The sequence below is a fragment of the Pan paniscus genome, chromosome 4, assembly GCF_029289425.2.
Source record: "Pan paniscus chromosome 4, NHGRI_mPanPan1-v2.0_pri, whole genome shotgun sequence".
Classification (NCBI taxonomy): domain Eukaryota; kingdom Metazoa; phylum Chordata; class Mammalia; order Primates; family Hominidae; genus Pan; species Pan paniscus.
This window is the reverse complement of record NC_073253.2, coordinates 67,187,668-67,203,731: the sequence shown is the minus strand read 5'-3', so window position 1 is coordinate 67,203,731 and position 16,064 is coordinate 67,187,668. Positions and strand designations below refer to the sequence as shown.

Here is a 16,064-nt window from a genome sequence, read left to right as displayed (position 1 = left end):
ATTAGTTGGACATGGTGGCGGGCACCTGTAGTCCCAGCTACTTGGGAGGCTGAGGCAGGAGAATGGTGTGAACCTGGGAGGCGGAGCTTGCAGTGAGCTGAGATGGTGCCACTGCACTCCAGCCTGGGCGACAGAGCGAGACTCCATCTCAAAAAAAAAAAAAAAAAAAAAACACCTGGGGTGCTCATAATAAAAAAACAAAAACCCAGATATTTATCCCAGTTTTGATTCCAAAGATCAGGTACCAGTACTTTCTTTTTGGAGACAGGGTCTTGCTCTGTCACCCAGGCTGGAGTGCAGTGTACCATCATGGCTCATTGCAACCTTGACCTCCTGAGTTCAAGCAGTCCTCTCACCTCAGCCTTCTAACTACAAGCACATACCACCAAGGCCAGCTAGTCTTTATATTTTTATTTATTATTTTTTATTATTACTATTTTTGAGACGGAGTCTCACTCTGTTGCCCAGGTTGGGGTGCAGTGTGGTGTGATCTTGGCTCACTGCAATCTCCGCCTCCCGGGTTCAAGCAATTTTCATGCCTCAGCCTCACAAGTAGCTGGAATTAAGGCTCCCACCACCATGCCCAGCTAATATTTTTTGTATTTTTAGTAGAGCTAGGGTTTCACCATGTTGGCCAGGCTGGTCTCAAACTCCTGACCTAAAGTGATCTGCGTGCTTCAGCCTCCCAAAGTGCTGGTATTGCAGGCATGAGCCACCATGCCCAGCCTAGTTTTTGTATTTTTTGTAGAGAAGAGATCTCACTACTTTGCCCATGCTGGTCTTGAACTACCAGCCTTAAGCTAATGCTCCTGCCTTGGCCTCCCATAGTGCTAGGATTACAGGCATGAGCCACCACACCCAGCCCTTGGTACCAGTACTTTATTTAGTCTATAGGTGATTCTCATCAGTCAAGACAGGGAGCTAGGTCCACAATTCCTTATTCAAATCTTCTCGGAGGCCAGACATACTTCTCAACATTCCAGATTTTAGAATTTTTCTAAGGGTAATGAAAAACATAATACTCACAAATACTAATAGTTTAGCAGCATAGCATGTTAGTATTCACTCTTAAGTGGGATAAAGATGACATAGCCTCATGTCAGCTGAGATCAAATTTTGCTGCCAGATTTATGGAGAAACTTCTGTGTTTTTTGTTTGTTTGTTTGAGATGGAGTCTTGCTCTGTCACCCAGGCTGGAATGCAGTGGCACAATCTCGGCTCACTACTGCCTCTGCCTCCTGGGTTCAAGCAATTCTCCTGCCTCAGCCTCCCGAGTGGCTGGGATTACAGGTGCGTGCCACCATGCCCGGCTACTTTTTGTATTTTTAGTAGAGACGGCGGGGTTTCACCATGTTGGTCAAGCTGGCCTCAAACTCTTGACCTCGTGATCTGCCTGCCTCGGCCTCCCAAAGTGCTGAGATTAGAGGCATAAGCCACCACACCCAGCCGAAACTTCTGGTTTTAAGAGAAATGGGAGGCCAGGCGCGGTGGCTCATGCCTGTAATCCCAGCACTTTGGGAGGCCGAGGTGGGCAGATTGCCTGAGCTCAGGAGTTCGAGACCAGCCTGGGCAACATGGTGAAACCCTGTCTCTACTGAAAATACAAAAATTAGCCGGGCATGGCAGCGCGTGCCTGTAGTCCCAGCTACTGGGGAGGCTGAGGCAGGAGGATTGCTTGAACCCAAGAGGTGGAGATTGCAGTGAGCTGAGATCAGGCCACTGCACTCCAGCCTGAGCGATAGAGTGAGACTCTGTCTCCAAAAAAAAGAAGAAGAAAGTAGAGGCAACGTGGCTGAGAGATAATAAGGCAGAATAAAAAAGATCTGGCATTGATTCAGTATGGTGGTGAGGGAGAGAAAGAAATAATGTATACATTTTGTGAAATGAGTAATATAAAAGTAAGAGCAGATTCAAAATGATATTTTTTCTTTGATAACTTTCTTCTCCTAACTTCAAAATTAGTTTTCCTGAGTGTTAATAGTGCTGGTTGTTAAATGAGAAAAGTTTTGAAGTGGTTGATGCTTCGATTCTTTTACCACATTTTTTAATTTTAATTTTAATTTTTTTTTGAGACAGCGTTTTGCTCTTGTTGCCCAGGCTGGAGTGCAATGGTGTGATCTCGGCTCACCGCAACCTCCGCCTCCCGGGTTCAAGCGATTCTCTTGCCTCAGCCTCTCGAGTAGCTGGGATTACAGGCATGCACCACCATGCCCAGCTCATTTTTTGTATTTTTAGTAGAGATGGGATTTCTCCATGTTGGTCAGGCTGATCTCGAACTCCCGATCTCAGTTGATCCACCTGCCTCGGCCTCCCAGAGTGCTGGGATTACAGGCATGAGCCACCCCCGGCTATTTTGTTTGTTTTTTGAGATGGAGTCTCACTCTGCCACCCAGGCTGGAGTGCAGTGGCATGATCTCAGCTCACTGCAACCTCCATCTCCCGGGTTCAGGTGATTCTCCTGCCTCAGCCTCCTGAGTAGCTGGGATTACAGGCACTCACTAACCACACCTGGCCAAGTTTTGTATTTTTAATAGAGATGGGGTTTTGCCTTGTTGGCCAGGCTGGTCTTGAACTCCTGACCTCAGGTGATCTGTCCGACTTGGCCTCCCAGAGTGCTGGGATTACAGGTGTGAGCCACAGCGCCCGGCCTCCAAGCTTACCACTGTTTTTTATTTTGAGATGGAGTTTTGCTCGTTGCCCAAGCTGGAGTGCAAAGGTGCAATCTCGGCTCACTGTAACCTCTACCTCGCAGGTTCAAGCGATTGTCCTGCCTCAGCCTCCCGAGTAACTGGGATTACAGGCGTGCACCACCACACCCGGCTAATTTTTTGTATTTTTAGGAGAAATGGGGTTTCACCATTTTAGCCAGGCTGGTCTTGAACTCCTGACCTCAGGTGATCCTCCTGCCTTGGCCTCCCAAAGTGCTGGGATTATAGACGTGAGCCACCGTGCCTGGCCCTTATCACATTTTTTGACCACCTCTGTGTTGACATGGCATATGTACATGTACATTTTGTACATATGTGCGTATGTACAAAAAAAAATGGGACTTTAGTATTATGAGTAAGAGATTGTGAACCTATAGTGAATGAGAACATGTATCTTCAAACTTTTCCAAGCAGGAAGGAAAAGTTTGAAGTTTTTATCCTGTTAGTATCCTATTTAAAATCTTTGTCAGAGACTTAGGAGTCAGACCATCTGGGTGTTATCACTTCATAGAGTTGTTATGAGAATTAAGTGAGTTAATGCTTGTAAAGTATTTAGAGCCTTGCTTTATATATATATAGTAAGTGTTACGTATGTGTGTTTGATTAAAAATCAAAATTTCATTCTACTTTGGAAACACTTACACATTGTTTTAAAAAGGATTTTTCTTGTGCTTTTAAACTTTTGGCCAAAACTTCTGAAAGACAGCAAAAGCTAGTTGTATTTTCCTTGGGCTACTCTCATATACTAAAGAATAAATGAAAGCAACAAGGAGAAAAAATACAAAGGGAACCAAATAAAACTAACCTTCAGTGAGTCCAGTTATTTTTGTTTGCTTATTTGGTAGAGTGTAACTTGGTCTTTTTATATTTTATGGTGTTTCTCAATATTCAGATTGCTTTTAGATGTTTTGAAAATGAGTTTGCTGAGGCTCAGAGGTTCTGAATTGCCCCAGATCACTCAGTTCATGGAAGAGCTGTGAGTAAAACATGAAAGTTCTAACTTCCTGAATGGTATCCTTTTTTTTTTTTTTTTGAGACAGTGTCTCGCTGTATTGCCCAGCCTAGATTGCAGTGGCATGATCTCAGCTCACTCTAACTTCCACCTCCTGGGTTCAAGCGACTCTCCTGCCTCAGCCTCCCCAGTAGCTGGGATTACAGGCGCGCGTAACCACACCCGGCTAATTTTGTTATATTTTTGGTAGAGATGGCGTTTCACCATGTTGGCCAGGGTGGTCTCGAACTCCTGACCTCAAGTAATCTGCCCACCTCGTCCTCCCAAAGTGCTGGGATTACAGGCATGAGCCACTGCGCCCAGCCAGGAACGTTTCTTTACACAAATAGAGGATGCTGCTTTGAACACTTAAATGATATTCCACCAGCATTCTTACTGCTGTCCTGAAGGCCGCATTCAGATGTGTAAAACAGATGGGAAGAACATATTTTTGTGAATTGCAGTTTTACCTATTGTGTGCGGTTTGGACTTGGGCATTTCTTAGTCTAAAATCTATGTTAAATGTAGGTTTTCTTTTTGTTTTTCTTAATAGTGTCTCGTAGCCTTTCATTAGCAGACTGAACCAATAATATATAGCATTGAGATATAAAGAAACAGTATCACTTTAGGACTAAATTTTAAACACAAAACCGTCAAAAGTATCAATGATAAATGCATAATTTTGAAAGTGACTTTAGGCCTGGTGTGGTGGCTCACACCTCTAATCCCAGCACTTTGGGAGGCCGAGGCAGACGGATCATGAGGTCAGGAGTTTGAGACCAGCCTAGCCAACATAGTGAAACCCCATCTCTACTAAAAATACAAAAAATTAGCCAGGCGTGGTGGTGGGCACCTGTAATCTCAGCTACTCGGGAGCCTGAGGCAGGAATCGTTTCGATCTGGGGAGGAGGCGGACGTTGCAGTGAGTCGAGATCACGCCATTTCACTTTAGCCCAGGCAACAGTGGGAAACTCCATCTCAAAAAAAGAAAGAAAAGAAGGTGACTTTAGTATTTATTCATTTATTCCTGCTTTGTGTTCTTGCATTTTAGGAAGCACTGTTAGGTACTGTGATATGAGTGTACAGATCAAAAATCACTTTCCTGAAGTAGTTTACAGTCAAGAGATGTCCATGAATTGTCATTATCAGAATGGGTACAGAGTTTACAGAGTTGAACCTTGGAGAATTAAAGAATGTTTAATGGTTAACCCATTTATGCCTGAAATCATAATTTTTTGAATTTGAAAAATCAGACCTTGGTGATGACCTTGAGCAGTAGGATATTAATAACTCCCACATGCTTAGCGTTCAAATAATGGAACACTAGGCATAAATGGATTAAATAATGCAGGAATGGAAAGTGTGAACAGACGTACAACTGCTGTAGAGCTTGTATCAGTTGTCAGAAACCTTCCAACAAAGAAAAGCTTAGGACCAGATGGGTTCATTGATTAATTCAATGAAATGTTAAAAGAAATTAATGCCAGTCCTTCTCATAGCCTTCCAAAAAAACCGAAGAGGAAGAAATATTTCCAAATTCATTAGTAGGCCAGCATTACCCCAGTACCAAAGCAAGACAGGCCACAAAAAAGAAAACCCAAAAAAGGCCCAATATCCTTGATGAATATAGATGCAAAACTTTGCAGTGAAATACTAGCAGAGTGATTGTAACAGCAAGGTACAGGTATCATATTCCATGACTAAGTGAGATTTACCCTTAGGATGCAAGGATAGTTCAACATAGGAAAATTAGTTAATGTGATATACCATACTAACAATAAAGAAGCAAAATGACGTGAGTATCTCAATAGATGAAGAAAAAGCCTTGGACAAAATTTAATACCCTTTCCCAGTAAAAACTCTTAAACAAACGAGGAATAGAAGGAAATTATCTCAACATAATAAAGGCCCACAGCTAGCATACTCAACGGTGAAAAACTGACACTTTTTTCTCTAAGATCAAGGAACAAGACAAGGATGCCTACTCTTATCACTTCAATATAGTACTGGAAATCCTCGTTAGAGCAATTAGGCAAGAAAAAGAAGTAAATGCCATCCAAGTAAGAAAGGAAGGAATCAATCTCTTTTTGCAGATGACATCTTATATATAGAAAACTTTAAAGACAACACAAAAAACTACTAGAACTAATAAATTTAGTAAAGTTGCAGAATACAAAATCAGCATACAAAAGTCAGTTGCTTTTCTTTTTTTCTTTTTTTTTTTTGGGGGGGGGAGACAGAGTTTCACTCTTGTTGCCCAGGCTGGAGTGCAGTGGCGTGACCTCGGCTCACTGCAACCTCCGCCTCCTGGGTTCAAATGATTCTCCTGCCTCACCCTCCCGAATAGCTGTACAGGCTCCCCCTATCACACCCAGCTAATTTTTTGTATTTTTAGTAGAGACGAGGTTTCACCATTTTGGCCAGGCTGGTCTCGAACTTCTGACCTCAGGTGATCCATCCACCTCAGCCTCCGAAAATGTTGGATTGCAGGCATAAGCCACCGCGCCCGGCCATCAGTTACATTTTTTTTTGAGACTGAGTTTTGCTCTTGTTGCCCAGGCTGGAGTGCAATGGCGCAATCTCGGCTCCCCACAACCTCCGCCTCCCAGGTTCAAGCAATTCTCCTGCCTCAGCCTCCCGAGTAGCTGGGATTACAGGCATGCACCACCACGCCTGGCTAATTTTGTATTTTTAGTAGAGACGGGGTTTCTCCATGTTGAGGCTGGTCTCGAACTCCTGACCTCAGGTGATCCACCAACCTCGGCCTCCCAAAGTGCTGGGATTACAGGTGTGAGCCACTGCGCCCGGCCATCAGTTGCATTTTTATACACTAACAATGAACTATCTGGAAAGGAAATTAGGAGAACAATCCCATTTATATTGACACCATAAAGAATAAAGTAACTGGGAATAGGCTTAACCTTTCACCTCCTTAGGTGAGAGACATGCAATACTGAGAACCATAAAACATTAAAGAAATTGGGCTGGGCACAGTGGCTCACGCCTGTAATCCCAGCACTTTGGGAGGCGGAGGCGGGTGGATTGCTTGAGGTCAGGAGTTCAAGACCAGCCTGAACAACATGGTGAAACCCTGTCTCTTCCGGAAAAAAATACAAAAATTAGCTGGGTATGGTGGCCCATTCCTGTAGTCCCAGCTATTCGGGAGGCTGAGGTTGCAGTGAGCATGGATTGCACCATTGCACTCAAGCCTGGGCGACAGAGTGAGACTCCGTCTCAAAAAAGAAACTAAAGACACTCAATAGATCTTCATGGATTTGGAACACTCAGTATTGTTAAATTGTCCATACAGATTGAGCATCTCAAATTTGAAAATCTGAACTGCTTGCCAGGTGCAGTGGCTCACGCCTATAGTCCCAGCACTTTGGGAGGCCGAGGCGGGCATATCACAATTTCAGGAGTTCAAGACCAGCTGGCCAACGTAGTGAAACCCTGTCTCTACTAAAAATATAAAAATTAGGTGGGTATGGTGGTGCGTGCCTGTAGTCCCAGCTACTTGGGAGGCTGAGGAAGGAGAATCACTTGAACCCGGGAGGTGGTGGTTGCGGTGAGCTGAGCCTCTGTACTCCAGCTTGGGCAACAGAGTGAGACTTGGTCTCGAAGAAGAAAAAATGAACTGCTATAAAATTTGGAACTGCTATAAAATTTGAAACTTTCTGAGCATCAACATGACTCAAAGGAAATGCTTGTTGGAGCATTTTGGATTTCGGATTTTCAGATTTGGGATGCTCAACCTGTGTCAAGTATAATGCAAATATTTCAAAATCCAAAACAGTTGTGATCCCAAGCTTTTCATATGAGGGATATCCAGCCTGTATTACAGAAAGTGGGCTACAGATTCAATACAGTCCTTCTCAAAATCCTGATGGAATTTTTTTTGTTTTATGGAAACAGGAAAAGCAGTTCTAAAATTCATATGGAACCACAGAAAATCATGGACTAGCCAAATCAATCTTGAGAAAGAACAAAGCTAGAGGCATCATACTTTTTTTTTTTTTTTTTTTTTGAGGAAGTCTTACTGTGTTGCCCAGGCTGAAGTGCAGTAGTGTAATCTTGGCCCACTGCAGCCTTAGCCTCCCAAGTAGCTGGGATTACAGGTGCGCGCCACCACCCCCATCTATTTTTTTTTTTTTCAGTAGAGATGGAGTTTCACCATATCGACCAGGCTGATCTCGAACTCCTGACCTCAGGTGATCCACCAGCCTTGGCCTCCCAAGGTGCTGGGATTACAGGCATGAGCCACTGCAGCCAGCCGACATGATACTTCTTGATATCAAAATATTTTACAGAGCTACAATAACCAAAACAGTATGGGACTAGCTTAAAGAGACATACAGACCAAAGGAGCAGAATAGAGAGCCCACAAATAAAAACATGCAAATAATATCGTCAACTGATCTTCAGGGATGCCAAGAATGCACAATAAGGAAGGAATGTTTTCTGCAACAAATGATGTTGGAAGAACTAGGTATTCACATGAAAAAAGATGAAATTGGACCCCTATCTTCTACCATAAAAAAGAAAAAAACTCAAAATGAATTGGAGACTTAGACATAAGACCAAAAAATGTAAATCTCCTGGAAGAAAACATGAGGGGAAGCTTCACCACATCATTCTTAGTAATTTCGTGGATGTGACGTCAAAAGCACAGCCAACAACAGAAAATAAGACAGGTGGGACTACATCAAACTAAAAAGCTTCTGTACAGCAAAGGAAACAACTGAGTGAAAAGGAAATCTAAGGAATGGGAGAAAGTATTTGCAGAACCAAATAAATGATAAGGAATGAATCCCAAAAATATATGAGAAACTCCCACAACTGATAGTAAAAAATATCTGCCCAATTAAAAACAGTCTAAATGATGCAGAAAAAAATTAAATTAAAAATGTTTTTTTAAATGTGCTAAGAACTTGAATAGACATTTCTCCAAACAGATGGCCAACAGATACATGAAAAAAAAGTTCAGTGTCACTAGGCATCAAGGAAATGCAAATCAAAACCACTATGAGGTATCAGTCACTTCACACCTTTCAGGATGGCTATCAAAAAAAAAAGACAACTAGTATTGGTGAGGATATAAATAAATTGGAATCCTTGCACAATGTTGGCAGGAATAGGTGCAGCCATTATGGAAAACAGTATGAATGTTCCTTAAAAAATTAAAATACCATACAATTCAGCAATCCCACTTGCTGAACATTTATCCAAAAGAACTGAAATCAGGATCTTGAAGTTTTAGCACTCCTATGTTCATTGCAGCACTATTTACAGTAGCCACGAGAGGAAATAAATATTCGTCAACAGATTAATGGATAAAGAAAATGTAGTATATGTATCCAATGGAATACTATTCAGCTCTTAAGAACAAGGATATTCTGCATATGCAACCACATGGATGAACCTTGAGGACATTATGCTAAGTGAAGTAAGCCAGTCACAGACATACACTGCATATTTCCATTTATATGAGGAATCTAAAATAGTCACTTCCACTCATATGAGCTATCTCAAATAGATTGAAAGAGTGGAATAGGGGTTGCTAGGGGCTGGGAGGGAGGAGGAAATGGGCAGTTACTAATCAGTGGGCATAAAGTTTCAATTGAGCAAGATGAATAAACTAGAGGTCTGTACAACATTGTACCTAGAGTCAACAATAGTGTACACTTAAAAATGTGTTAAGTGGGTAGATCTCATGTTCTTATTACAATAAATGTTAAAAGGTTTCATTGAACATGTGACATTAGAGTTGGACCTTTAAGGGGTGGGTGGTAGGATGAGTATAACCAGAGATGAAATGATTAAGCATCCAACTAGGGGGGTGTTAATAAAGGCAAGTCAGGCTGGGTGCGGTGGCTCACGCCTGTAATCCCAGCACTTTGGGAGGCTGATCGGGCAGATCACCTGAGGTCAGGAGTTTGAGACCAGCCTGACCAACATGGGGAAACCCCATCTCTACTGAAAATGTAAAATTTAGCCAGGCGTGTAATCCCAGCAACTCGGGAGGTTCAGACAGGAGAATCTCTTGAATCTGGGAGGCAGAGGTTGTGAGCCAAGATCACTGTATTGCACTCCAGCCTGGGCAACAAGAGTGAAACTCCGTCTCAAAATAAATAAATAAAGGCAAGTCAGCTATTAGAAAGTGCAGGTTTTGTTTGAGAAATAGTATATAGTGTGTGTGTGATGTCGTTTAAAATTTGGAAAGGTAAATAGGAAAATAATGTGAAGGGCCTTGAAATAAAGACAGAGAGGTACTAAATTTTGTTTGCTAAGTTGTGAAAAGCTATTGAAGATTTTGGAGCTGAGTTGGCACAGCTGTAATCTCCCTGGCAAGAAATGTAGCATGTCTGACATGTAATAGCCAATTCATATATTTGAGTGATAGAATCTTACTGTTCTCCAAGAGCCTCAGGAAATTTAAAGTAGTTTAAGATTTTCCAGCTAGGTAGTGCTGAAATTTGGCTGTAATATTATTGTATTGCTAATGAGAATTTTTCCAGAAAATAGTTTTCAAAAATAAATACTCAACAAGCTCCAAGCCCTGGGCTTTTCTTTCTTTACTAAACATTGTAAGATTTGAGTCAATATGATTACATGCTCTAAATGTACATCTTCTTTACAGGTGTTAGTAAAATGGCTTTTCGCCATTTAATTGAGTTCACATATACAGCAAAATTAATGATACAAGGAGAAGAAGAAGCCAATGATGTATGGAAAGCAGCAGAGTTTCTACAAATGCTAGAAGCTATCAAAGCCCTTGAAGTCAGGTACTTAATTTCTTTAATGGGGTTCAGATAGTCATATTCAGTCATGTTCATTCTGTTAGTGAAGAACTTACAGTATGTGTCATGCCATGAAGAACAGAGTTCTTCAGAAGAATTAAGAATATTTAAGGATCTATTAAAAAATTTTCTGGATACTGATTGTTCTTTCACTTGACTTTGATTTTCTGATCATGTGTTAAAACTGCTAATATTAAAGTAGCATCTTTGGTATGTAATAAAATAAGTCTAGACAGCTTTTTAAGGATCTGGATCCTTATAAACTGTTTTGTTGGATTCAAGTTATTGTTTATACCAAGCCTTATCCTACAAAGGGTTTGGCTTACAAAGATTAACATAATACTGTTTAAAAATAAGGAAATAGATGGAAATAAATAAATTGGTTTAATAAGGAGATAATCATTTCAAGTTAGAAGTATGATAGCCAAAAATGCATACCATAAGTCTATAGTAGATGTGCTAAATCTAGCTCTAAGTGCACCTAGTTCAAAGAAAAAGAGTATTCAGTTACATTATTCCTTGTTAGAAGACGAGAACAAATCAATTGCTGAGGAGCCATTCCTATTCCTAGTATTAAAATTTCTCCTGAGAAGTATTAAGAAAACATTAGGCCAGGCCCAGTGCATTATGCCTGTAATCCCAGCACTTTGGAAGGCTGAGGTGGATGGATAGCTTGTGCCCAGGAGTTCACAAACAGCCTGGGCAACATGGTGAAACCCTGTCTCTACGAAAAATACAAAAATTAGCTGGGCGTGGTAGTGCATGCCTGTGGTCCCAGCTACTCAGGAGCTGAGGTGGGAGGATCACCTGAGCCTGGCAAGGTTGTGGCTGCAGCGAGCTGTGATCACGCCACTGACTGCATACCAGCTAGGGGGAACAAAGTGAGACCCTGTTTTTTTAAAAAAGAGAAAACGTGAAAGGATATAATGAACAAAGACCTCAACATCCTTACTTGATGAATAATGGCAGTGTAACATAGTTACTAAGAATAAGAGCTCAGGAGTCAGTTTCCCTGGGTTAACATCCTGCTTCTACCACTGTGTGGCCTTAATTAAGTTACTTAACCCTCCTGTCAGCTGTGTCCTCCTCTGTCAAATGAGAGTAATAACGGTACTTTCTACATGGGATTTGATTGTGAGGGTTGAATGAATTAATGCATGCAAAGCGTTTAGCATGGTGTCTGGCTAAATGACTCTGAGTACTCTAAGTATGAACTATTATCTCCTGGTACTGTTTTTTATGTTTCTCAATACAGATCATTGGCGTGATGCCAAAACAGTTTGGTAAAATCAGTTTCACATAGCGGCACAATGATTTAATCTTAACTCACTGTTGTGGTTTAGTTAAAAGATAAAATTTATTTCTCTGAGGACTCTACTGGAATTTTATTTTATTTTTTTGAGATGGAGTCTTGCTCTGTCTCCCAGACTGGAGTGCAGTGGCACAGTCTTGGCTCACTGCAACCTCCACCTCCTGGGTTCAAGCAATTCTCCCTGTCTCAGCCTCCTGAGTAGCTGGGATTACAGGTGCCTGCCACCATGCCCAGCAAACTTTCGTATTTTTAGTAGAGGTGGGGATTTCGCCATGTTGCCCAGGCTGGTCTCAAACTCCCAACCTTAAGTGATCTGCCTGTCTCAGCCTCCCAAAGTGCTGGGATTACAGGTGTGAGCCACCGTGCCTGGCCGAATAAAAGTTTTTTTTTAAGAGATAAAAATTTAGATAACTCTAAGAATACTGAACTGTACTCGTCCATAAATATCATCTCTTAGTTTGACAGTTCAAGATTAAACCTTTCTGACAAGAGCTTGATATGTATATATATTCTTTGATGCTTAGCACCTGGCATATAACAGGTGTACAGGAAACATTTGTGAATAGATAGATGGATACATGCTAATTAAAACCAGATCAGTACTCTTGCAGAGAGCCCTGAGCATGGATGTCAAAATAGAGATGCGTTCTGAGGATATAAACCTGATCAGGCCATCTCTTCTCAAAAAGATTAAAGGAAATATATATGGATGGGGTGATGTCAGATTGTGGTTAAATATTGAATGAGAGCCTTCCAAAAGAATGTTCTCTGTGGCCCTTTTGCTGCTCATGATAGTGAGTGGTATGTCACTTTGGAGAAGATTCAAGACTGGGATCCCAAGCCTGGCGCAGTGGCTCATACTTGTAATCCCAGCACTTTGGGAGGCCAAGGTGGGCGGATTACTTGGACCTCAGGAGTTTGAGACCAGCCTGGGCACCATGGTGAAACGCCAACTCTATGAAAAATACAAAAATTAGCTGGCACTGTGGCGTGCAGCTGTAGTCCCAGGTACTCAGGAGACTGAGGTGGTAGGATCGCTTGAGCGTGGGAGACTCAGAGGTTGCAGTGAGCCGAGATTGCACCACTGCACTCCAGCCTGGGAGAGAATGAGACCCTGTCTCAAAAAAAAAAAAAAAAAACTGGAATTCCAATAGTACCTAAAACCATCAGTGCTTTTCAGTATAAACACAGTAACATGTTGAATTGTTTCTTGAACCAGATAGGCATGTAATATGTTCTGAAGAGTTCCCTTTGAAAAGAGGAAGACAGTAGTATTATATGTTGGCTGTTTATAATAATGCAGTGTTTAAGCTTCTACAGGGATGGTTTCTGTTGACTTTTTCCCCCATGCATGAGCCGTATTTTACTGTTTCTTTGTATGTCTCATCATTTTTTTTGGTTAAAAATTAGATTTTTGGCCTGGGCACGGTGGCTCACACCTGTAATCCCAGCACTTTGGAAGGCCGAGGCGGGTGGATCACTAGGTCAGGAGTTCAAGACCAGCCTGGCCAAGACGGTGAAACCCCATCTCTACTAAAAATACAAAAAAAGTTAGCCAGGCGTTGTGGCGGGCGCCTGTAATCCCAGCTACTCGGGAGGCTGAGGCAGAGAATTGCTTGAACCCGGGAGGCGGTGGTTGCAGTGAGCCGAGATCTCACCAGTGTACTCCAGCCTGGGCGATGGAGTCTTGCTCTGTTGCCCAGGCTGGAGTGCAGTGGCATGATCTCGGCTCACTGCAACCACCGCCTCCCGGGTTCAAGCAATTCTCTGCCTCAGCCTCCCGAGTAGCTGTGATTACAGGCTTCCGCCACCACACCCGGCTAATTTTTTTGTATTTTTAGTAGAGAGGGTGTTTCACCGTCTTGGCCAGGCTGGTCTTGACCTCCTGACCTCGTGATCCACCCGCTTCGACCTCCCAAAGTGCTGGGATTATAGGCGTGAGCCATGGCACCCGGCCAAAAATTGGATATTTTTAAATAAGTTTTATTTAGATCCCACCCCCTACCTCCCCACCCCCATTCTGTCTCTCAGACATGATTTGTTTGGGTTTGGTTTGGTTTTTTGAGACAGGGTCTTGCTCTGTCACCCAGGCTGGAGTGCAGTGGCACAATCTCAGCTCACTGCAGCTTCAACTTCCCGGCCTCAAGAGATCCTCCCACCTTAGCCTCCCAAGTAGCTGGGACCACAGATGCTTGCCACCATGCCTGGCTAATTTTTCTATTTTTTTTGTAGAGACAGGATTTCACCATGTTGCCCAGGCTACTAGTCTCGAACTCCTGGGCTCAAGAGATGTGGCCACCTCAGCCTCTCAAAGTGCTGGGATTGCAGGCATAAGCCACCATACTTGGCCAGACATGGTTTCTTTTTTTAATCTTTCAAGCTTTTTTTTTTTTTTTTTTTTTTTGAAGACAGAGTCTCACTGTTACCAGGCTGGAGTGCAGTGGCGCGATCTCGGCTCACTGCAACCTCTGCTTCCCGGGTTCAAGCGATTCCTTTGCCTCAACCTCCCGAGTAGCTGGGACTACAGGCACACGCCACCACGCCCAGCTAATTTTTGTGTTTTTAGTAGAGATGGGGTTTTCACCATGTTGGCCAGGATGGTCTCATCTCTTTACCTTGTGATCTGCCCGCCTCTGCCTCCCAAAGTGCTGGGATTACAAGCACGAGTCACTGCGCCCGGCCTCAAGCTTTTATTTAAGTGCAGTGATCCAGGATGGATTTTAGATCTTGTTGAAAGCAGCCACATCCATGGACTGCACATAGTCCTCAAAAGCAGTGATCTGCTTCTCCACTGTTGCAAGTTTATCATCTTCAACTACACGCTGTATTTGAAGTTTCTTAATTTCCTATCCCACTGGAACTAGTTTAGATGAGCCAGACATCGTTTCTTATTGTTGTTACTGGTTTAGCGACTTTCCTGGACTTCTGTAATCCCTTTCCTGTAATTCTGTACAGTCTACATTTTGTGTGTATGGCCACTGAAGTCTGCATAGGTAGTTTACTGAACAAACTGATCATTGGACAGAAATTTTCTTAAAAGTCTTAAACCAGTAAGTCTCCACATTTTTGTTGGGGAGCTCTTTATAGGGTACACCATCAGTGTCCCATCAAGCAGTTTACAACTGCTTTAGCCTTTACTTCCTGTGTTAACAGAACCTTAAGGTCAGATAGAGATGAGAGTTGCTAAGGTCTTTCCTGGACATGTATACAGCTCTGTGCATGTGTATGGCCTTCTAGGTTCTCTGGAATATGTCAGAGCTTGTTTTTTTTTTTTTTTTTTTTTTTTTCTTGAGACGGAGTCTCGCTCTGTCCCCAAGACTGGAATGCAGTGGTACGATCTTGGCTCTCTGCAAGCTCCGCCTCCCAGGTTCACGCTATTCTCTTGCCTCAGCCTCCCGAGTAGCTGGGACTACAGGCACTTGCCACCACGCCCGGCTAATATTTTGTATTTTTAGTAGGGACGAGATTTCACTGTGTTAGCCAGGATGGTCTCAATCTCCTGACCTCGTGATCCACTTGTCTCGGCCTCCCAAAGTGCTGGGATTACAGGCGTGAACCACCGCGCCTGGCCTTTTTTTCTTTTTTTCTTTTTTTTTTTTTTTTTTGAGACACAGTTTTGTGTTGGCACGATCCTGGCTCACCGCAACCTCCGCCTGCCAGGTTCAAGTGATTCTCCTGCCTCAGCCTCCTGAGTAGCTGGGATTATAGGTGCTCACCACCACGCCCAGCTAATTTTTTTTATTTTTGGTAGAGTTGGAGTTTCACCATGTTGGCCAAGCTGGTCTTGAACTCCTGACCTCAGGTGATCCACCCGCCTCGACCTCCCAAAGTACTGGGATGACAGGCATGAGCCATCACGTCCAGTCTGTCAGAGCTTTTTAAAGCCCCCTGTGAACATCTCATTCTCCAGTTTTTCCTTTCAGTTTTTGTTCAGCTTCTTGATAGCCCAAACTTGTAATGCCACCACACTAGTTGCGATGATAAACAGTTGCCATTGATTGTTTTTTGACAAATGTCTTGTAGTTAAGGCTATTTGAAAAGTGAGCTGTGGGTCAGATCAAATCTCCAGATATTTTATCCTGTCTTAGATTTATGTTTTAAGGAAGTGGTACACGTAAAGCTCTTAAAACAATATCTGCCACATAATAACATGATTATGCATATGTTCTTTTCATTTCTTGGAATGCCATCTGTCTGCTTGTTCATGGCAAAATTTTACTCATCTTTCTGGTCTCAGGTGAGAGCCAACAACCTGT

General features: G+C 42.7%; 1 protein-coding gene and 1 long non-coding RNA gene across 14 annotated transcripts in view; one reads left to right on the top strand and one right to left on the bottom strand.

Moving 5' to 3' along the window:
- The window catches only part of LOC129397781 (uncharacterized), a 69,243-nt gene that overhangs the window by 5,208 nt on the left and 47,971 nt on the right, over window positions 1-16,064 (bottom strand). The gene's annotated exons all lie outside the window — the stretch shown is intronic.
- The window catches only part of ZNF131 (zinc finger protein 131), a 55,428-nt gene that overhangs the window by 7,820 nt on the left and 31,544 nt on the right, over window positions 1-16,064 (top strand). For 11 of the 13 annotated variants that reach the window (XM_055112404.3, XM_055112399.2, XM_055112405.2 and 8 more), the window contains one exon: window positions 10,337-10,481. The exons of 1 other annotated variant lie outside the window; for it this stretch is intronic. In XM_055112404.3, the coding sequence (XP_054968379.1) occupies window positions 10,337-10,481 (145 nt within the window). Of the gene's footprint in view, window positions 1-8,153; window positions 8,391-10,336; window positions 10,482-16,064 lie in introns of those variants that run through there. One more of the 13 variants, XM_055112411.2, reaches the window with a different exon arrangement.